Genomic DNA, 23401 nt, shown 5'->3' with positions numbered 1-23401 from the left:
CACTGACCAATAAAGACTCCGTTGAGCACCACACTGCATTCAGCTCTGTGGTGAGTCACACAACTATTTACCAGAACCACCCATAAACTCAGATTGAAGTGATATCCAGTTTAAACCCAAAATATCCTGTTTGTACAACAAATGCAAAATACAAAACCCAAAACTGGGTAAACTAAAGCAGCATTACTCAGACAGACATCCACATTTCATCTAACCTACAAACAATATCTCTGCCTGAGGGATTTGTTTAGTTTTTTTTTTTACACAGACTGTGGTAGAGGTCATCTTGATGTCATCACGCTTAAGAAATGTTTGAATCTTGAATCACTGAGACTGTCATTCCTTGACAGCTGTGCAGCTTTATGTACCAGAAGGTATCCTATCAAACGTAAATCATACTGCATTATAAAGACCACTGGTGGTTTGTGTGTGTGTGTGCATAGTTGTTTTACTTACTCTTGTTGTGTAGATAACGACAAGCACAGAATAAGGGCTGCTTGTTCACTGATCCCAGCTTTAAAACATTCCACTCTAGTTGTTCAATAAATTGAAACCTTTGTTCAGCCATGGCAAAAGTCACTTCCTACATCAAGCAGTGTGTATATAAAATAGGTTTTGACAACAATAAAAGTGAGAGTTGGAATACCGTCAATTCTCACATCTAAAATGATCGTTTTTACTTTAGAAGATTACAAAGTCAGTAACATTTAAATAATCCTGACTGCATTTAAACTCCTTCATTTATTTTTTAAATCTGAGATTAGCCTAATCTCAACATACACAGTATTTCCTTCAAATGTATTATGACGGAAATGTCAAAATCATCTTGAAATTGATCTGTTTTTAAACTAATACAATTACAGAATATATTACACTCCCTAGATTTGTTTTTGTAAACGAGTAGAGCTTTAATTGTACTGTTTTCAATTATTACCATAATTTATGTTACCTTTTTTAAAAAAATGGCTCTTTACTTTAGTGAAATTCAAAAAATGATTTTGTTTATATTTACCAATGATGGACTTATTTCAGCTCAAATGAACATTAAATAATTTTTTTCAATGGTGTGCTTTTTCAAAAAATGTATTTTACGTTTTATTATTTGTTTTCAGCTATTTGATATTGAAAGATGATTACACCCTTAAAAATATGCATTGAACATGACTGTTTTCATTTAGTCCATAAACTCACCATATCAAATTTCCCACAAAGTTATTCAGGATATCAGACTTAAACATCTTGAATAGTGAGCAAAAATCATAACCTGCTGCTCACAAAACCTCATGTGTGTTTAAATATCTTTAAAACATACTTTTGCTACTCCTATTCTGTTGTCAGTTAGCTGTGCTAATTTATGCATTTTACACAGTGTTTTCTGCTGCTTGAGTTGATCTCGAGATACTTCCAAAGTGAAGTGGAGACATTCGCCTCTTTTCTTGGCCTTTCTGCTCTCTTCATCAAGTGTTTGTTTGTGGGTGACAGCAGGTGAATAAAAAGGGCCTGGATGTCAAGTGATTGAGTGTTGCAATGAGGGACTTAAGCAAAGTCAAAGGCTTCAGTGTTCTGGCAGATCTGACACTGGCTGACTCAATAGCGATGCACTGCCAGCACCTTTTGAATTCTCTTTTTTCTTTTTTCACTCTTGCCTTCTCTTTCTTTTTGTTTTTTCCCCCTCTTGTCATTGCCTGTCTTTCTCAAATATTCAACTTCTCCCTTCTGCTACCTTTCCCCACATTTTCTTGAATTTGTCTAGTGTGTACTTTTCCCACTGTCCACTGTTTCCATGTGGCATTGTACCACTTTCTTTCCCTTCAATCATGTTGGATATTTCTCACTGCTAGCTGCCGCATGCCTCTACCCTCATATGGCCTGTGCTACTTATGTCTTACCCAGACAAAAGGCTTCTCTTCTGGGCTTAAAGCCAGCCAGGTTAGCCCCTCTTTTTTGCCAGACCCCAGGAACTTTCAGACTCACAGCTAATAGATTTACTTAAAAACTACAGCAGGGTTACACAGGAAACTGTGTCCAGAATGTTGAGAAGTGCTTAATGTTTTTTTTCATGCATGTATAATAAAGTTACCTTTCATTAAAAAACAAACAAACAACCCCTACCACCAAAAAACAAATGAAATGAAGTCAAAAAAGAAAAAAATAATGTTTCACTCATAACCCTGTATGACCGATAAATAATGCAGTACCATGCAAAAACCTCTCATTACTTTATATTTTGCTTCTAAGGAGGCAGATTTCCTGATAATTTTTAATGTGGTCTTAAGCTACAGTTCTCTTGGTTTTCTGAAGTTCAGTCATTATCATTCCAGTCTTTATACCAAACCATTTTTAGAGGAATGTTTTTTTTGTTAAGCCACCTAACACTGACATATGAACCATTCAAGCATAAAAAGGAACTAAACTCAAGATTATACTAAATTGTGTTTTCGTGCACCATTTTTTTTTGTTCTATCTGTGAAAAATGCCACAGATGACACAGTCTGACAGCATAAAACAGTATTTTTGCATCAACAAGGTGATTCCCAAAGAGCAGAATTTTTAATATTTTAATATTAAAAATTAGTTGCATATGTTGGGATAATGTGCAGTGTGTCTGAAAAGAAGAAGTAGCGGGCGGGCTTAAAAAAAACCCCACTCTACAGTAGCATTTGAAATTTTTGTCTTGATAATACATCTTTATAACAGTGGAGGCTCTGTCATGGTTTGGAGGTCGATTTCAGCCAGTGGTGTTGGTCATCTCGTCAAAATTAACTGAATTATGAATGCAGAGAAGTACAGTCAAATTTTGCTCCACTGTGCAATACCATCATGTGGAAAGTCTCTGATTGGCGTCAGCATCATATAGTACGTTCATAAAAAAATCACTGCAATGCATTAAAAGCATACCTGGAAAGAAAAATACACAATGAAAATGTCAGTTGTGGATTGGCCTCCCCAGATCTCGGACTGCAACGTTATTGAAGTAGTGTGGGATCATTCTTCAGAACAAAAGGCACCCAGAATCCAAAGAAGCGCTGTGATTGTCCTTAGAGAATCCTGGAGAGCTATTCCTGAAGACTGCTTAGCTTGCCTAAAAGTGTTCAGACTGTGTTAAAGAATAAAGGTGATCATACAGAATATTGACTTTCATACTCATGTATGTTACATATTTCAACAACTTACTGCATCTATTTCCCATTTTATAGGAAAACATAAAGAAATTAGGGGTGGCACAAACCTTTGCTTAGTTACTAATATGTCACAATTGCAAGAGTGAAATGTGTAAGGGGGGGGGGGGGAATGCAAATCAGTGGTTACTCAGCTATTTTCTTTGATTTACGCTGGGACTGTTTGGACTGAGCTTGCTGAAACTTTGAAAATTTCAGTCTGAGACAGGATCGCGCCTCTCCTACAGTGCGAGAGATAGGGGTGTGACTCAAGAGTATAAAGAGAGGGGTAAGGGGAGGGGGATTGACACATCAAACAAAGGGATGATGGTAGCGGTTGGAGGGTGACGAATGGGTGGCTCTGTCTGAAGTTTGGGAGGCAAAGAAAGAGTGTGAGGAAAGGTGTACATATTAAGCGAGAGATGTAAACGGAAGTAAAAGCACAGACAGAAAGAGAAAAAGACAGAGCGAGTGAGGGAGATCTGCATCATGGCCTAAAGCTGAATGCTGCCTTTATGAGCTATAGTTAAAAGGACACTGAGGCGTGAGTCCCTGTAACCATAGCAACTTCCCAGGAGCCCTGTGACAGACGGATAATAGAGTGAGAGAGGAGTTGCTTTTCTCTTCTTCACCCCTCCCTCCTTTCCTCCCTCTATTCTTCCCTCCCTCTCACTTGTTCTCACTTCCATTCCTCTCTTGGGCAGTTTGTTGGATCCTCGCATCTTACGGGATTTTCCTTCTCGCGGCTGCCCTGTCTTCTTCTTCTTCTGCTCTCTTTTTTTTTCTTTTGCCTTTTATGTGCGCTCTGAAGTTTCCCAGCCCAGCAAAGGCTGCTCCAGACAACTGTTGCCATAATTGCTTGTTATCTATGCGAGCGACTTTTATGGACTCTCAGAACTGTTTGAGGACTTTATTTTTGTACATCCAGCAGGGCATTTTGCATTGGCACAGGAGAAATGTGCTCTAAAGGCACTGTCTCAGCCCGTGATTCCTTTGTCTACATTTCAGAGGCTGTGCTGTCAAACCATGGTGCTGCCCCTGAGACCAATCGGCCTGAGAATATGCAATGCTTAACAGTAAGTGTGATAAAACCTTTCTTATTTTTTTTTTTTTTTTGTGTGTGTGTGTGTGTGTGTGTGTGTAAAGCTTACTTGTGCTTACATTTGTTTCTGCTCTGTGTTTGGGAGTGAGTGAACTGCATCAGAAACACTCTGGAACTTTAATAGCATTTGCAGTGCATATACATGTGTGTCCATATACATGTTTAATGATGCTGTTGCTGTCACGTTATGTTGGAAGTTTCTCCATACAGGTGCACAACTTTTGTGGTCCTTCATTTTCAGCAGCTGTATGCAATGAACGGATAGGCCTGTTAAATGTACACAAAGTAGTTGACCCGTGACATTACACCACATCCACTGAAGTCATCATGCATAAACATGCCTGCAGTAAGGGAAATTTACTGCATGAAATTCCACGTCGCACATTCTGAGAAACCATAGCAACTAATTGAATCATTCGCTTAAGCTTTGAGGGGTGAGTGAAGCGAGATGTCATTTCTTGAAAGACAATGTTCGTCAAAAGGCTCGCTTCCATGTGACTCACTTGTGGAGCGGTGCGATTGTTTGTCATTACAAAGGCAAAAGAAGGAATTGTGCAGTCAGATGAGAAGTCACTTTTTCTTAACTGTTCTTGGAGAGCACAAATCCTTTCTACGTTGCCTCTCTTGACCCTCACCTTGTGCATTTTCAGTTCTACGTCTTTTTTTTGTAGTTAGTTTTCTCTATTTCCACATTCTTGCCATGTAGTATTAAAAATGAATGAGTTCAAGCGTCCTCAAAGTTGCTGGAGAGGGAGTGAGGATGCTTTTATCCATTTGAAGTGGCAACAAGGAAGAAGAAAAGCAACATGAAAAGAAAAACCTCCACGCTAAGACCTGAGGGGTTTATTTGATTAAAGCACAGTTGGGACTCCTGAGGGACACACAAATGGCGTTTTCAATCTATTGAGTATTTCCTGTTTTTACCCTATTTGGAACGCTAACTGCTTTGTTCTTGGCCTTGTGCTCCATGAGCTGCCTCCCTGATGGTTTTGCATGTGGCATGTGGTTTTGGCAGAAGCTTCTTTGCACTGTCCAGTGGTAACCTTCAGTAGGAAGGTATAATAATGTAAGATGTTCCCGGTCTCTTGCCAGCTCTACTGGCAACTTTTTTGAATGAATATTTTCACTGCTTGGCTGCAACCTATGCTACGTGCTCCTTGACCTGAGCAAGCTAGCACAAAAGAGTTACTAACATTGTAGCTACTAGAAGGGATGCTTTTATTTAAGCTATCATTACATCAGTGTCATTAAGACATGGCATATGCATAGTCCTTGGGTTTAAAGCTGCTGTCAGATAACGCAACTATCATTATCAGGTGTCTGTCAAAGAAAAATAATACACCTGTCGGCACTTAACTGTATGTAGCACTTTTTAGTGCTACAGTTTTAATCCTTAGTTAAATTCTGCAAACCTAACTATGTGTAAAAAGTTCCTCAGTTACTCATTCACATGCATGATTGGTGGTAGAGCTACACAACAAGCATCTTGGTTACCACTAGAAGCATTCAGTGTCTTGCCCATGGGTACACAGCAAATTCAAAAGTGTTAAATGCTTTGGTGTTAGTAGTCTTAGAGTTAATTTTACTCTAAGTAGAGTCACATTCTTTTAATGTAACTCTGAGGTGTAAAATGATAGTAGTTAAAATCGAGTGTTAAAAATGAGTGTTTCTATTTCAAATCTGGAGGTGTTACAATGGAAACATTAACTCTTGACCTCTTAACTCTGAACTCCTACAGGGGCTATGACACCAATAGAGTAAATTCACAGACTCCGCCCCCAGCACGGCTCCAATCGAAGCTGAAGTGAAGCCGTTTCAGAACATTTTGCTCTACATATTTGAGTTGTTTGCCATGCTTGGTAAGTCATGTTTTCAAAGATTGTTTCAATTATTGTTATTAGCTTTTACTTCTGTGGCTCTTTGGAGTTGAGACAAAGCTGTGTGAAAGGCATTAGCCATGTTGCTCGCTGATAGCATAATATTCTGTTTTAGCTAGCTGAAAGGTATTGTTTGCGGGCAAATACCACAGCCTTGAAAAAAAGCTTGCATGTGAATTTTCAGTCAAATTTCTTGGTCAAATGTTGATATAATGGTGCTAATTGAAGCCTGAAAACGATCTCCCATAAAAAACGAGCAAACAGCAGTAGCAGATGTCCCGAGTCCCGACTGAGTTCTACGTTAGCACTTAGATCCCTCCAGAGTTTTGTGCACACGGTTTAGGTAAAAATGAAAAAGGCTGAGGTTTTACATTTAGTTCAGTATTACCTGTTGTCTGTGTCCTTGTCTTTTGGGAAAATACTTTACACAAGTAATCGCTCAAAAAGGATTCCTTTTTTTTTTTTTACTGTGCTGCAATTGATTTGTGCCATTAATTAGTGTCAACTAATTTTTATTCAATCTCCACATAGGATATGCTTGTGAAGATGGAATATGGGGGAGAGCAGAAGTGCGTTGAAGTTCCACAAAGTGATGACTGAAGGACATGCATATTGTATTTTGTATTTATTGAAATAAGTGATGAGAATGCTGTTATTTGCATTTACCAGCTCACCTATGTCAGACCTTTTGATAAACGAAATTCTAATGAAAGTGAGAACATGTACACTGTTACATCTTTCAGAAAATGTTTTGAAATTGTGGTGCACAGTTCAGAATAAATGTTTTTCAAAAACCATTGCGTCTTTTTAGTAAATGTTTATTTCCAAAAGAAATTTCTAGAAGTTCAGAACAGTAAAATTCCCGCTTTTTAGAATTAATTAGAATATAACTCTTACGTAGTTAAACTAAAATACTCTTTGAGAGTTAATATATAAACTCTTAACACCAAGTGTTAAATTATCAACTCCAGAGAGATTTGGTGTTTAACACTAAATCAGAGTTAACATACCAACTCTCCAAAAAGAGTTAAATTAACACTCTCTGGTGTGGACCCATATAGACACTTTAAAAGTGTTGAAATCAAATCTGACAGTGTTAATTTGGACATGCTGGATTTGCTGTGTACTTTCACACATGGACAGCCAAGAAATTAAACCTCCAACTGTGTGGTTAATGGACATCCTAAGCTAGCACCGACACACGGCCACCCAAAGAACTCTGTTCCTAAGAAACTGAAACCTAAGAGCTTTTTGAATACAAGTTAAGTTTCCATCCGTCCATTTTCTGAAAGGCATCTTGATCAAATAATGTCTATCACAGTCCATTACAATAAGCTAATTTTTTTATCCTCACAATGTCAGAAAGCAATGGAACATATTTATCATGTTGAAACTGGTTTACACTGCATCCAGTGTGTAGTTTTTACATTATCTTATAGATTAAAATTAAGATCTCTGATGAATCAATGCTGACCCCCCCCCCCCCCCCAAAAAAAAAAGCTTTTAAAATTTGCTCAATACATGTGAAAAGTGGTTATTATGTTTAAAAATAAATATATAAATAATCTTACTTTACTGCTGCCAGTGGAAGCCCCTGGTTGGCTCTTCGTTTATGCTGTGACTCATTTGACTGTCCTGTGTCACATCAGAGATGGTGCTGGTGATGTTTTATCCCAAATTATAGCAATTATGCAGCAAATAAATAAGACATAAAATTGCTTTGCTACAAGCATCTTCCAGAATGCATCCTGTAATGGTAATGCAGGTGCTTGTTGGAGATAGTTACTTGTATTTTTTTAATGTATGGAACAGACTACACGAAAATTAAAAAAAAAACAAGACTGAAGAACGTAAGGATATTATCAGTCTTTTAGTACAAATGTACAATACGCTGCATGTCATCAGAAAACCCCACAGTACCTGAGCCTAAGTAGTAGTGTAACAAAACATGCATACGAGGCACAGAAGCCTATTGTAAGAAAAAGTCCTTAGTTGGTCACCGACTGTTTAGCAGACAAAAACTTTGAAAAAATAAAACAATTAATAGTGACTATTTTGGCAGTGGAATGAATGAGAGATAGTATTAATTAATTTTATGACTCATTGATTGTGGTAAATAATTAAGTAGGCAGGCAGGTTAGTTTTAGGGAAACACTGATTTGCGTTAAATACTTTTCGGTTGTTAGATGAGTTATTTTGTTCGGCTACAATAAAAAGTGCTTGTTTGTGGTTTAGGGAGGATTGGTCAAGATTAATAAATGTCAGTGTTAATTTGTGGTTGGACAAAGTAAACAAACTGTTAAGTTGAAATTCAATATTTTGTTGTTTTGTTTGTCCACCTGATCTTATCTCAGATTTTTCACTTGAGTTTTTAGCTGCCGTTGGCTTACATACGATGGCTTCGACTCAAAGGCCAAGACTTCTGGTTCTCTGTATGGGTCATTTTGTGGATGCAGATAAAAAAGAAGAAAGCTAAGCTATCATTCAACCCTGGCCCAAAATACATTCCATCATTTGCTCTATAAACACACTGTTTGCCTGCATACAACCTGTAAGCCTGCTTAAATGCAACTGACCAGTTGTACTGAAAGCCCAACCAGAAACCATGTGCTGCTAACAAAAATCAGATTTTAAACCCTACACTTGGCATAAAAGAGGGATGTTTTTCCACTTTCCAGACACCCTGAATATCCTGAGTGGAAGTTCCCCCTGTGCTTGTTAAGACAGTTTCTCAAACCACAATCAAGGTTTTTAGACCAAATCATTTTATAAAGTTAATTTCTCTGAGATTTATTAAATTACATCAGGTAAAAGGGGACTCCTATTGGTTGATCTTGATGGTATCAAGAAACTGCATGTAGTGAATAAAAAAAAATCAATAACGTTGTAGTTATTTTGACAGTTTGAGGCTGCATCCAACAAATTTTTTTCCCCCCACCGCACTTTGCAATGGCTGAGGGCTGTTTTTTTAACCGTCTTCTTCCAAACTGGACGCTTTTTCAGTTTGCCACAAATTAAACTTTGGGTAAAATGCTCAGTTGTTATTTACTTAGCCATCAGGCCACAGTAGAGAAGGTGCGGGACTAATATCTCACTGGCTACTTAAAAACACTGGAAGACTTTTACTGTCACCCTGTCTTTACCTGACATCCCCAAATGAACACCTTGCTCAGAGGGAAACAGTTTTTGGAGTCACGTTTTGTTGACCCGGGATCTATGAGTTAACCAACAGTCAGCTGGAGTCAGGTACTTGCTTCACATTACTTTTGTGAATATTCCGTTTCGTGGCAACTAAAGCGCTAAGCTGAATCCCCACCCCCACAAAAAACGCTGTCCCCCTAAAGCGCTCTCAAGCGCTCCCAGCTGGATGTTTTCAGAAGAACGTCTGGCGTTTTCACTTGGCAAAAAATGCTTTAGTGGACAAAGCCCCTCAGACCTATTCAGCAGATCAGTATGACACTTAAAATGTATCCTTGTTGCTTTAGAAACACTCTGGGATGCCAGCTTTGTGAAAAGCAGTGGTCATATGGCATTATGTAGAGAATCAGAGTGATTGCACGGGATTAGACAGAGGAGGTAACTTTAGTTTCACCTTTCACATGCTTTCCTTCTATCGTTTAGGTTAAAAAGTACTTCTCTATATCTTCTTGTTTTCCACATATGCAAACAAAACTTACAAATACATTATATTTCCTTCACTGCTGGAAGAGTCGCTTTTAAGGTCATCGAGGGCATTGTGGCATCTGCATGTGTAAAAGGTCCTTTCGTCTTCCCTTCTCATCTCCTCCCTCCTTCATTCTTGTTTTCCCTCTTCCTCTTTATCTCCGGGTGAATCAGAGTAACATATGATTGTGCGGTTTGTGTGGGACAGTCTCAGGGGAGACTTAAGGGAGGGGGGAAAGCACATTCACAGACTAAATTAGGGGAGAATGGAAAACCCTTTTAGAGTTTCTCCTTTTTTATTTTTTTTTTGTACTCTCTTTCTCTATTTTTGTTGCCATGTCCCTGCTCCGTTCCAGACCACCGCTAATTTCCTCCCTCACTGTGGTATCCTCCTCTTCATCCTTCTCCTCTCTTTCGCCCCTGTCCCCTACTAAACAAAGAGGTCTGTGGTATCATTAACTGCCTTCTCTTCACCAACTCAAACATTTTTCAGTGTTTGGTAATGGCCTTGCACATGAATACCTTCAGCGATTCACACAGGACTCATTAAAAGGCTTTGGCGATGTTGATAGAGATGTTGGTGAAGATAATACTTGATATACACAAAGGAATGTACCACAGCAATGAAAACGCACATGGCTATTTAAGAGCATTTTCCATCCACTGAATACACAATTTCTTCTCACGTATTGTGGTTCTTGTGCATTTAGTTAATTAATAAATTAAGTTAGTTAACATGTTTGGAAGATAAACTGTGTTTCATAATGTGTGTTGCAGTGTGCGAGCCGAATGTCCCTGTAATTTATTCCGAAATGCTGGTGCTGCTTTTTAAGAAAGTGTTGTTGGCATATAGGATTAATAATCATAGGAAGGGCATGTTGTGGTGACTGCAGCATTTGATTTGTGTGATATTTAGAGAAAATGTTGATGTTCTCTTAAAAACAAAATCAGAAAATTCTCTTGCAATGCCTTAAATGGAAAACTAAAGCAATTGATCTTTTGAAATCTGACATTTTGAGTTACCAATTTTTTGTAAAGTTAGAGTGAGGGTTTAGTTTACCTGTCAGATTGTACTGAAGTAAAATTAAACTATAGCTTATAAGAAAGCAAGGACCGCCACCATAATAATAATGGTCACATAATAAATGTAATAGTTCCTTTTTATGGTTACTTTATAAAGATGCCTTTCAAGATTTTGTGGGCACTTAATGGCAGTAATGTAGAGTAAAAGCTGTTATATAAAACACAAACCAGCACATTAGAAACAAATGTGCTGGGGGAAAAAACACAGGAAAAAAATCAAGCCTAATGAGCTAGAACAAAACCCACTGAGGATGCAAGGTGGGGTTTGAGTAACGTCTTAAATTGTCCCAGGATTTCATGTTTTGGATGTTAGTTTGCAGAGTTTTGCAATGAATTGGAGTGTGGCTACAGAAGGCTTTGTCTCTCACAGGCTGTAGCCTGTGGAGGGAAACGGGCACCTCTCCTGTGTCTGAGGATAGGAGGGTTAGGAGGCAAGAGCGATGCTGAGGCACAAGACGGTGGAAGGGCTTGCAGGTGAGGAGTCTTGTAGAGGAGTGTGATAGACATGTGCCTCTCAAGAACTCAGTAGGAAACAGCACTTTATTACAGAAGTTCAGCGGTGGAAAGAGAAATGCATGCTTGAGCGTTTTTAGCAAGAGGATTAGAAAATGAAACCCAGAGACAAGAGGTGTTGAGGAGGTGGAGGCATTCAGATTGATGTGTTGATGTGAGCAGTGGAGAACGCCTTGGGACAGAGAAGCTAGTGGGGCTTACTGATAGTAATTAACTGCTTTCCTTTGAGAGGTATGATTGGAACCCGGAGAGGGCAGTGCCACAAACATGCATTGGGTAAAGTGGGTGAGCAGAACACTGCAGCATACAATATCAAAGGCAGTAGATGGGTTGAAAAGGCCAGCATCTTTTGCACTGAGGAATTTGTTAGTGATCTTGATGAGGACAATATCAGTGCTGAGCTAAGCCTGGATTGTAGGTTGTAGAGTTGTAGAGTTCATGACTGGACTTATAATGCCGGATCTGTGCAGCAGCTGCTGCAAACTCAAACTTTCTGGAGTTTTCTTTGTTTTCTCACTTTCTAAAAATGATCATCTGAAGCACAGATTTAAGACTTGACATGAAGCAGAGATGCCATGTCAGCATTTACCAGTTATGTTTACTGGTTTTAAAAAAAAGGCTCATGGCAATGACAGTGAGCACAGTTCATGAATATTAACAATAGTTGAGCCCTGGACAACATGTCCCCTCACATCAATTTGCTTGTCAGCTACCATTAGCTTTTAAACCGTCTCTGTGCAAATGGGTCTGACACTTTTGTCTGTTGCAAAGGATGGGCAGGAAGGGTGAGGTGAGCTGAATAGATGAGAAAGAGTTTATTTTTTTCTTCTTTTGGATTGTGTCTTTGAAAAAAAAAAGAAGAATGGCTGGATTCATTGCCAGGAAATATTCTTTTGTGAGTATTTTGGGACTTGGCTGCTCTTAACCTTCCTCTCTTCTCCGCAAGGTGCTGAGCGTACAAAAGCTTATCGTTGTTCTTTCCTATACTTTTCAACTTCTGTTAATCTGAAAGAAGCAACCCTGTCCTGCTATGTTTCAGGGGGAAGAGCAAACTGTCCGTGCCTCAACTCCTAAAATTGCTTCTGATGAGCAGAGCAGTCTTCCACAGATTTCATGTACTCCCATCATGTAGTCTCGTGTGAGACATATATATCTGCAATTCGCCACTTGTTCTTTGACTTTACAGTTCAAACAGATGATGTGAGTAACTGATTGATTTAAGGTCGTGCACTGCAGAGAAAAACATGTTTTTGTTAGTTTTGAGATCTGGTTTTCAGACTAGTGGAAAGAAAGCATCCATAATGCACTGTAATGCATAATGTGCTTTATTTTAAAAATGTATTGTCATAATGTAAATAAGCTGCTGGGGAAGTTTCATGATGGCATCTGCACTAGCTACTTGAAAGTTTTTACCTTGTTCCTGTGTAGTTTCTCCCCTAAACATACAGTAAATAAACAATTTGAAGTTCATTGGCCTGATGCATTCAGGGTTGACTTGCTCTTTACCTCTCATATTATGCACAGTGTCACCCTCAAAATGTTGTAACTATAGTTGCACCTATGACTCTGCATGCCAAACTTCCACTGTTTGAATTTTAAATGCAACTCGAGCTGTGACCTTGAACTCGGTCTTAGACCCATCGTGTGTTCACTGGCTAAGAAGACGTCTCTTCCTTTGATAGCTGTTTATTCAGGTCAGAAAGAGAGAGGCAGAAGGAGGGAGAGAGATCCCACACTACTAAAAAAACCAGATTGGCCTTGTCTGGCTCCGAGACAAGCTTTTCAAACTTTTCTTTCACTCCTCTCGCTAAGACCGGCTTTCTTCTTTCCTTTTCTTCTGTCCCTCTAATCCGTCCTTCTGCCTATTTAGAGGTGAACAGCGCAGCGTGAAAGAAAGAGAAAGTGTTTTTGTGTGCTTGACGGGTAACCCTCGCCCTTTTCAAAAGGCAAACAGGGAAAAGCTGCCATCACTATTGGCATGAAGGGATCTTAAAACAATGGCCTTTTCTGCCACTTTATTAACACTGTACAGACTAATGCAGCAGCACTCCTCTTTCACCCCGCTCGTTTTCTGTCCGTGTTTCTTTCCTCGAGCCAGATATTCAGACGATTAAAAAGAAAAAGCAGCAAGCTGGGAATTAAAGGGGCTGTAAAGGGTTAGACAGCCTTTGTCAAAGTCGTGATTTAACAGGTTTTTTCCCTCCGCTGCTATTGAGGCGTTTGTTGTTGTTATTTTGCAGATGACCACCTCTCTCCCAGATATACGGATATTTAAAACAAAAACAGAAGCAAAGCTTGGATAGCTGGAGCAGGAGGGGAGATTGTTCGGAATTCTCAGACCTGCGAATTTCCGTACCGTGTGCTTGGAGCCGAGTGGGGAGCGACTGAAAGGAAAAGCAGAGGAAATGTGGAAGTCGAAAACATAACAAACAAGCAGAATGTCTGGACGGAGGTTGGGGAGTATGGGAAAAAAAAAGTACGGTGGAAAGAGTCCGATGAGGTGCGAAGTTTGATTGAGGCGCGAGAGTGAAGCTTGTCCCTAAACAACAGTGCTGTCGTTGTATTTTGTGTGTTTTGCTGGGAAATGAGGTCATTAAAATTGGTAACACGCAAAAGTGGAGAGCAATCAGACACGTTTCCGTTTACAGTCCACATGTGGTCCGAGTTTAACTCTGCAACAACTGCAGGCTCAGGCCCGGCCTATTAAAAGTCCTGCCTTTCACGGTCTTATTCATACATGTCTCACTCGCGCTGCCTGCATTAGTCACTGCAGAGTATATACAGTATTTACAAGGGACAGCTCTATAGCACCTTTCACAACCTCACAGTGTCGACTCAGGAAACAAACTGGCCTTATCGGGGGCAGACACACAAAGCTGTTCAAGCAGCAGGGTGGTGAGGTATGCATAAGTGCATGTGTGTATGTGTGCGGAGGGGGGTGGCGGTGGGAGGCACTTCCTCCTATTCTTCTGCCGTTGAAGAGTTCCCATGAGCGCCCCTGCCAGGAGCTACAGTGTGGCCTGAGCGGGCTGAGCCAGCGCCAGTCTCGCCTACATGACGCCGTCACACACTCACACAGCTGATCTCAGGCACTGCTGCAACTTCTGCTGTTCAGGCCACAGGGCGAGGAGCTGGGCCGCGTGGTGCAGGATACAACAAATGGAAGAAGAAAGAAGCGAGATGAAAAGAGGAAGGTTTTGAGTGAGAAAGGGAAGTCAAACACATGAAACTGAGGTTGGCATGAAATTGTAGGTGCAAAGAGAGGCAAAAAAAGATGATTCTGCACTGATGACTGGAGTCAGAATAAGAATACATTTTGAGTTTGGAGGTCAGTGGCAGTGTTTTTGCAAAGAGGACGGGGAAACTGAGACTCTTTTACGGCAAAGCTGGTGCAGCGTGAACGCCCGAAGTATCCAAGGAGCATTTCTCTTCCACAGATTCCTGTTTGTTACCCAGCAAGGTGAGGGACACTCTTGCCACCTAAAGCCACCTCAACTGGACTGTCACCTGGGCACACTTCAATACTAAATTCCCTACAGCCTCTGCCTGGGCAGCTGTCACCGACAAGATGATCCATAACACCCTAAAGTCCACCCAGCCATCGGAGCAAAGCCCCAGGAGAACAAGCTCAGCGGCACAAAGGAAACTTTGGCGATACTCGGGCTGCAGGAGTGCTGGCCAGGTGGAGAGTCACCGTCGTAGTGTGTGTGTATTGGCTGCGGACTTGAACACAGGAGAGGGAGGAGGAAGAGGAGGTGGTGTAATACACACCATCCACGGGCTGTGTCACCTGTGCATCGGATGTAGGCTGCCTCAGGTGTGTCTGAGTTCAAGTTACAGAAGTGAGAGAAAGGGAAGGCGGTGGTGGAAGAGGGAGTGGGAATGGGGAGTGCTTTAGCTGCACGGTTGCAACCTGTGTGTGCGAGTTAACAGTTTTAATAGTTCTGGTCTTGCAACAGGGCTTTCATAATTTATCTGCAACAGATGAATAAAGTTCCCAGAATTATAACACTCCAGCAGCGTAGATAGTTTTTGATCTTTCTAACACAGAAGCAGAATATAAAATATTGAAGTGGAAGCATCCTTGTTTGCACGCTACTGAACCCTGATAAAAAAAAGAAAATGCACTTCCAGCTACATGCCAGCAGAAGAATAACTGCCTGCGAGCAAATGCAAGCGGTATGGTGGTGTGGGGGTGGGCGGGGGGGTGTGGGGGTTGTTTTTCTTGAGGTAAGAGACCCAGGAGACACATATTTAGAACGACATGAACTGACACTTTTTTGTACACATTTAACATACAGATCAAAATTAGTCAATCAGATCTGAGAATATAAGAATATAATGTTAATGACTCCGAATAAAGACTAATCAGATTTCTGCATTTAGTGTCTAACAAGACTAAAAGAATAACGACTGGAAGTTAATTTGGAGTCTGAACTTACATGATGAAAATTCAGCAAGACGTTAGTCAGATAAGGGTGTGGGTGCGTTTTGCTTTCTTTAGTCAGTGAACATACTGACCCAGATAACAGTGTCCAGCCGTATGTGATTGGTAAGTTTTATTTACTTACCCCTTCTCCTGCACTGTTGGAAGTAAACAAGACAAAACAGTTTCCAACTAAATGTTAGGGCTGTAAAATAAAGGGTTAGTAATAAAACTTTGCAAATGATTTGAATCATTCACACCTGTTTGAAAACAATAAAAAGACAAGAAGTTGGGAAAAAAAGGCTTTTGAAAGGACAAAGTTGATGTTCATTTTCATTAAAAATAATGAAATGAGAACCAAAAGTTGTGTTATCATCAGATGGAGGTCTATGTTGATGGTGATTGTGGGTCACGCAAGGATGAGTGAAAAAAAAAGAAAAGCACATGCATGAGCACTCTTCTGCTGGGTTCATTTAAGTTTGTTACAACTAACTTAAAATCCTATTTTTTATTCTAGTCCTTACTCATTATGATTGAGTTATTAATTCATCAGTAGAGCCCTGCTTATACAATTTAAATATTTAATGCATGCTGGCAGCATGTCCCATTCATTTTTCTTCATTTATCTCACTAATACGTCTTGTGATTGATGGAGCGAAATATGAAAAATCATTGATGGATTATTTTCAGGCTCCTCTTTTCTAAAAATAATCCTCCTGATTTCATTTAGAAGTGAATAAAAGGACATCAGACTGCTTTCTAAAACAGACCAGAGGTAGTCCAAGTGATTGGACTCAGCTATGCTTACAAATTTAATTAACGCTGTAAAGGCTATGGATTCTGGATGAATCAATCCAAATTAGGCAGCTCTGAGAGCTCGCTTAAAAAGGACAAGTATCTGAACAAGCAAGAGATAAAAACGGATAGATGAGACAGCAGACTGGCAGTCTGTGCCGCATTTCTCTCCATTGTCAGTCCCATTCTTTGCTTTTCTCAGATTTCTGTCACGTATTCGGTTTCTGCTCTTTCAAAGTGTTTATTGGTGGTTTGTTGTTTGTCTTAAATTCCAGAGAAATGTTTTACTTCAGACCAGCTGTTCCTCTTTTTGTCGTTGTTCGGTCTCCTCTGCCCTCCTTTTCACTTTTCAATCAGCTTAGTTTGTGATCAGTTTTATCCCCTTTCATAGTGTTTTTGTAAAAAACAAAACAAAACAAATCCTGGTTTAGGTGAAGAGAGATGGTTTCTTTTTCAGTTTTTAACTGATTTTGATTGAATTTGATTGAATTTGATTGCTGTCTTCCTACAAAAATATAGACCTACACACGCAAAGCACTGAATTAAGTTTAGTTTAAGAACTTATGTTAACAGTTGTCACAGTCGCCAGTGAAGATATGGAGTCATTAGTCCACCAGTTTAAATGTGTCAGTGTTTTTCGTAGGTTGCACTGACATATTCACCTTCTCCTAATCCCAGTTACATAGTTTATGGATGCTCCAAAGGCGAGTGTTTTGTATTTTTCAGTTACTGAGGAAGGACAACAACTAAAAGACTGAATGTTTGGCACATTAGTGAAACATGTACAAAACTGTGTCTCAGTCACATTTGCTTTTTCTTCTTTTTAGGGCAGCCACAAAGTCCGCCGTATTTGTCTGTGGCATGAAAGTCTTTTTTGTAGCAGTGTATTTTTGGAGAGGACAGATTAAAGAGACTCAAGGTTAAAGGAATATGGTGACACGAGGCATAAAATCGGTGGACTATAAGAAACCGCAATGGTAGTTGACATTTCAGGGTCGTGCCGAGCTTCGGGCCCCTGAATAATCAGTGTATTTCTTCAAGTTGCTGCATCTCGCTCATGGGCAGACTTTGTAATTTAAGAGCATGTACATGTTTGCTCTGCTGTAGGAATAAAAAAAAGAAAGAAAGGGCGAGCGAGCGGGGATGTCTGTGTGTTTTGGGCCCCCCGGTTTTCAGCAGATGACATGGAAAGTGAGATGTTTTGGATGGAACTTTGTTGACTTTGGCTCAAGCTTTCGGGTGCAGGTATTTGAATGTTTGGCAACACAAGAGACAGACAATGTGAAAGATCCATCAGCATTTGTGTCTGTGTGCGTATGTGATAGTTTTCAATGGACAAATATTGGGCCTCTCTACTCCACTCTGCAAACCTGATTGGACAACATATTCCAGTAAAATGACTTCGTATCGATTATTTGAAATGTTCATGTTTATTTATTCATTTGCAGAATTAAAACCCTACAAATAGCTATAGAGCACAACACAGTTCTTACCAGAACCATCAAAGGATCAAAGGTTAAATCGAACTTGATATGAAATAGGTTGTAGTGATTATTCATGAACTTCCTGTTGTATTGACTTTTTTGGACCTATTTTGGTAATATAAAACTAACTTTTTACATTAATGGGGGGGAAATTAAAGTCTTTATCAGCTGCCTCTGTACACTGCGTATATAAAATCTGGCTAAATGTTAAGTTAATTGGCAGTCTGACTGTTTTTTCCCCTTTCCCACAGCTAATGGACAAAGAATCTTTTTATCTCAACAGTTGTTTTTCCCACTAACTCAGCTAATTGGCTTCTATGGGAATCTGCTGTCAAGACAGTTTTAGCAGGAAGTAGAAGCAGAATACAAATCATAAATCCAATTGTCCCGTAGTAAGGAAGGAAGTTGATCATTTTGCTTACGTGCTACTTTTCGTTTCTCAGGTAGCAGGGGAGAGAGTGATTTCCTATCACCGTATCACAAAATGCTCATGTCTGTGTGTGCGCGTGTTTTCTGCAGGTGACCATCCTTCGAGGAAAGGATGGATACGGATTCACCATCTGCTCGGATTCTCCTGTGAGGGTACAGGCTGTTGATCCAGGCAAGTTTTACACGCACGTTGTTAGATACACGAAACCCGACTGTTCCTGAAGGATCCATTGTTCAAACTGTGGGTCTTTAAATACTCGGAAATATGACAAAACAGCGCTGCACTTTTCTGTGAGCCTGCCTTTTATATTTTTGATGGACGGGTTTGATTCAACATTGGAATCTGAGGTTTTTCCATGTTTTTTTCGCTGACTGCCAATGACAGATTTCTGTTTTTAATAGTATTTGTATAACATGAGGATATACCAAAATAGTGTAGTGCTAAACAACATACTATAAATTGTATATGTCAAAACAGGGGCCTTCTTGAGTCAGAAATGGCTTGGTGTTTTCCTCTGTTCCATTTTACATTTGCTGTATAAATACTCTGTTTGCCTTTGTGTCCCATTGATTGACCTGAGTTTGACATCTCTCCCCCTTTTCTGGCATTTTGCCTTTATTCAATAGCGCCGTGGAGAGAGAAAAGAAATGTGGGGAAAGAGGGCAGGGAAGCAAAGGTCTGGTCAGCTGATGACTCAACTGCTACTGACATTTTCTATTAGTATGCCCCCTTAAGCTATCAGATTGCCCTTTTAATTTGGTATCTCATAATTATGTGATGCATTTGAAGTTACATCATCAGTGTGTGGGGTGGGGGGTGGGGGGCTCGGAAAATGACCACTATTACCAGCTCAGTCGGTAGAGTGTGGCAGTTGATAAACTTCCACCATCCTCACACTGCCACTCTGAAAGGAACTAGAGTGAAGGCATCCAACGGGGATAACTATATCATCCTGGCACCCATCAACCCTGGAAGCCAGGTACCGCAGAGTGGTGGTGGGCTGCATCTTCATCATCTTCTCCGTCCTCCTCATCCTCACCATGGTCATATGGTGGCTCATCCTAGATATGTCTCCTTACCTTACATCCCTGGTGCTGATAGATAGATGGACTGTATGTACAGTATGTCTGGGCCATTTGGGTTACTGCTGTCTCACTGATTTGTGCTTTATAACATGTTCAGCTCAGTCGGTACAGTGTGGCAGTTGATAGCAAGGCTGACTGTCAGATAGATACCTTTGAGTTAAGCCCCCATGTTGGCAAGTGTCTTCCCAGTTGTCATGTCTTTAATTAAGATGCTGCGTCCCAAGCTAATAATGTGTGAAAAGTTTTCAAAACAAGCATTTTGACGTGTGGTCATGATTTTATTGCTTATGCCCTGCAGGGATTTGCCATTATGAATCTCGAAGGCTAAAGAAACAAACTTGCACGTAAAATACAAGCTACAGCTCTGGTGTGTGTTAATGGTTCTTGAGAGTGTGCAATGACGCAAACTTTTTATTTCCATCTTTTTACTTTGACAGGGGGTCCAGCAGATCAGGCTGGTCTGCAGCAGCTGGACACTCTCCTGCAGCTAAATGGTCAGCCAGTGGAGCAGTGGAAGTGTGTGGACTTAGCCCATGCTATAAGGTAAAAACAACACAAACAAAAACAGGCTTATTGGCAAGTAAATGTTGCAGAATAACTTTTCATGTGTATATCCACAACTCTAGGATGAAAATTAGGAAAGTTATTAGAGAGGTTTAGAGGTTTTCAGAGATAATTGTTGCATCCAAATTGAGTTACAGATCAGTTTAAGTGGCCCCCTAAGCTAAGCCTGTGGTGTTTACAGAGCTTTCATTTCAGAGGCTGAGATTGTCAGAAACCAAAAGGAAATCCATTTACACTGAAGCAATGTGGGAATAGCTCTGCAATTACACGTTATGAAGTCAGTGATTTATCAGCACTCAACAGCATAATCTTAGTTAAACTTTTAAGGGTTTGATCCTCTGTTTTCTTTTCGATGAGCTGTCTCATTCCTACAGTGAAGCAGTTTATTTTAAAAACAGAATGAATTAAAGTAGGTTTATTTCTGTATTGGAATTTATTTTTTACAGACATGCAGTAAGTATCAAAGAGTCTGGTTTTAATGCGTATTAAATGTGTGGTTTCAGGGTTGCTTTTCATCCAGATGTTCTTGTTTTTGATTTTAATGTATATTATAGATATAATTAATTTTGCCGTGCAAACTGAGGCATGTAAATTCCACTTGTCTGGCTTTTCTTAACCATCGTTACTTTGCTTTGTTTCAGGAACAGTGCCAATGAAATCACAGTGGTAGTGTGGCGAACTGGTCCTTCAGCTAAACCTAGTTTTGAGGGTCTCATCCACCGACCCTCCTACAAACCCTCCACCTCAAACTATGATGCCCCGTCACCGCCCACCCGTAGACGTGTACCAGATGTCGGCACAAGTAAAACCCCCCCAGCTGTGCCGCCACTCCCAGCCCACCACCGTGCCACTGCCGCACGCAGGCTACTGGTGAATGGCTCTGAAGCTGGAAATAGCGGCGGTGTAGGCATGGGGACCCTGGCATGGGGGGCCCAGGGAGGGTCGGCCGAGGAGCTGGACTCGAAGCCGCGGCACCTCCACCATCCTCACACTGCCACTCTGAAAGGAACTAGAGTGAAGGCATCCAACGGGGATAACTATATCATCCTGGCACCCATCAACCCTGGAAGCCAGGTACCTCAGAGTGGTGGTGGGCTGCATCTTCATCATCTTCTCCGTCCTCCTCATCCTCACCATGGTCATATGGTGGCTCATCCTAGATATGTCTCCTTACCTTACATCCCTGGTGCTGATAGATAGATGGACTGTATGTACAGTATGTCTGGGCCATTTGGGTTACTGCTGTCTCACTGATTTGTGCTTTATAACATGTCGTGAACACTACATACTGTGCATATAGTTCACTGTCATGTAAGTATGGAGCAATAGACTGAAAACCAAGAGGATAAAACAACATATAAAAATAGAGCTGGTAATAACATTATATGCCTGTATTATGGGGAAACTTTTGCTGTATTTCTTTCTTACATCGTGCCAGACATGGTTCATATTAGAGAAACTATGCATATATATGCCTCAATTAATTTATCTAGCAGATTTTCTCTAGACACAAGAATTTCACAGCAGTTCTTTAAAATCAAATATTGGTTGCATTTAGGAAGGAGAAAGAAAGAAGAAGGAAACACATATTTCAACAATGGTCCATTGCATAATATCCAGTGTCTGTATAACATGCATGTACATGAACATTAGGACATGTATATGACATTTTATACAGCATGCACTTTATAGTGCTTAACAGATTTATTAGACCACCACCCAATAATAACATTTATGCCACAGCTGTGCTGTGTTAACAGTGTTGAAATTTACCAAAATGGTTTTGATTTCTGTAATGCTAATTCTCCAGTATGCACAAACTCTTTATATCAAATGTACATTTTTAATGTTTATAATAATAATTCAATATTTATCCAATAGTTATCCATACATTTTCAAAATTAGCATTTTGCAAAGAACAGAAAAAATTGTAAAGCTCATGATTATTTTTTGATTAAGATGTCAAATTATAGTTATCTACTTGGATTTCTGCACAGAAAAATTAGTTTTAGTGGTCAAAAGTTATGCTTCATTTCTGACTCCTCAGAGACTTCCAGTGCGCTGGCATTTTGTTATCTGATTACAAATAACAGTTTCAAACAAAATTTTGTCGAAAGTTTCCTTGTTTTTATGACAGGTGGTCTAATACATTTGTTAAGCATGCTTTTTTGCATTCAGTGATCTTGTATATGAGGTAAAAGCTTTCATCTTGAAAACAAAATAAAGCAAAGTCAACAAATCAAAAAGACTGATCTGAATTCCTAAGCTAACCGTACAATACTAACCCACTAACTAGATTCAGAATGGGTTTGAGACTTTCTTTTCCTGATATGAATCTAAGTGTCTTAATGGTTGCTCAGCTTACACAAAACTAACTAACTGTATGCAACTGGTGCAAACACGTAGAATCTCTGTGTGTCCTTGCTTGTGAGTCTGCCAACACTGTGTGTGTGTGAGTGAGTAATCTGTGTGTGGGTGTGTCATGAGGTATGCACCTTTGTCCTTTTCAGATCTAGGTTCAGTTAATGGCAGTGGTACCAAATTACCAAATTATAAGGGAGGGAAGACATGCAAATTCAGAGAAATTATAGGCATATTGAAGGAAGAGACTTCAGCTTCAGGGAAAACAGAAACATGCCAGCACAGTGAAGCTGGCCTCCCTTACAAATAGCTGCAACTTGTATCTCAAACAAAGGAGGCAGAGACTGAGGGGATTCTGTTTTGGCCTTGCTAAATATACTAAAAGCCCTGTGGAAATGGGTCATGTTAGTGGCATACCACACAGATACAAAAAAGGCGCTTTGAAAACCAGCACTAAAGAAAATGAAATAGTTATCCAAATAAACAGGCAGAAAAGTGCGATAATGGCATATATTTATATATATATATATATATATATATATATATATATATATATATATATATATATATAAATATATATATATATTTATATATATATATATATATATGTTTATATATATATAAAATATATAAAAACACCCAGCATGCCCTTTATCCTTCAAGCTCGGGTCCTCTACCAGAGGCCTGGGAGCTTGAGGGTCCTGCGCAGTATCTTAGTTGTTCCCAGGACTGCGCTCTTCTGGACAGAGATCTCCGATGTTATTCCCGGGATCTGCTGGAGCCACTCGCCTAGCTTGGGAGTCACCGCACCTAGTGCTCCGATTACCACGGGGGCCACCGTTACCTTCACCCTCCACATC

General features: G+C 40.0%; 1 protein-coding gene across 4 annotated transcripts in view; it reads left to right on the top strand.

Annotated features, from left to right (window-relative positions):
* The window catches only part of rgs3a (regulator of G protein signaling 3a), a 125144-nt gene that overhangs the window by 11258 nt on the left and 90485 nt on the right, over positions 1-23401 (top strand). Inside the window, exons 2-5 of one of the 4 annotated variants that reach the window (XM_085164514.1) lie at positions 4167-4234; positions 18621-18702; positions 20054-20159; positions 20822-21254. In XM_085164514.1, coding sequence (XP_085020640.1) covers positions 4220-4234; positions 18621-18702; positions 20054-20159; positions 20822-21254 — 636 coding nt within the window. In that variant the 5' untranslated portion in view covers positions 4167-4219. Of the gene's footprint in view, positions 1-4166; positions 4235-7240; positions 15214-18620; positions 18703-20053; positions 20160-20821; positions 21255-23401 lie in introns of those variants that run through there. The other 3 variants (XR_014874821.1, XM_085164512.1, XM_085164513.1) reach the window with 3 other exon arrangements.

Source organism: Neolamprologus multifasciatus, chromosome 7 (assembly GCF_963576455.1).
Source record: "Neolamprologus multifasciatus chromosome 7, fNeoMul1.2, whole genome shotgun sequence".
Taxonomy (NCBI): domain Eukaryota; kingdom Metazoa; phylum Chordata; class Actinopteri; order Cichliformes; family Cichlidae; genus Neolamprologus; species Neolamprologus multifasciatus.
Note: the sequence above shows the minus strand (reverse complement) of the source record. Positions and strands in the feature narration are given on the sequence as shown.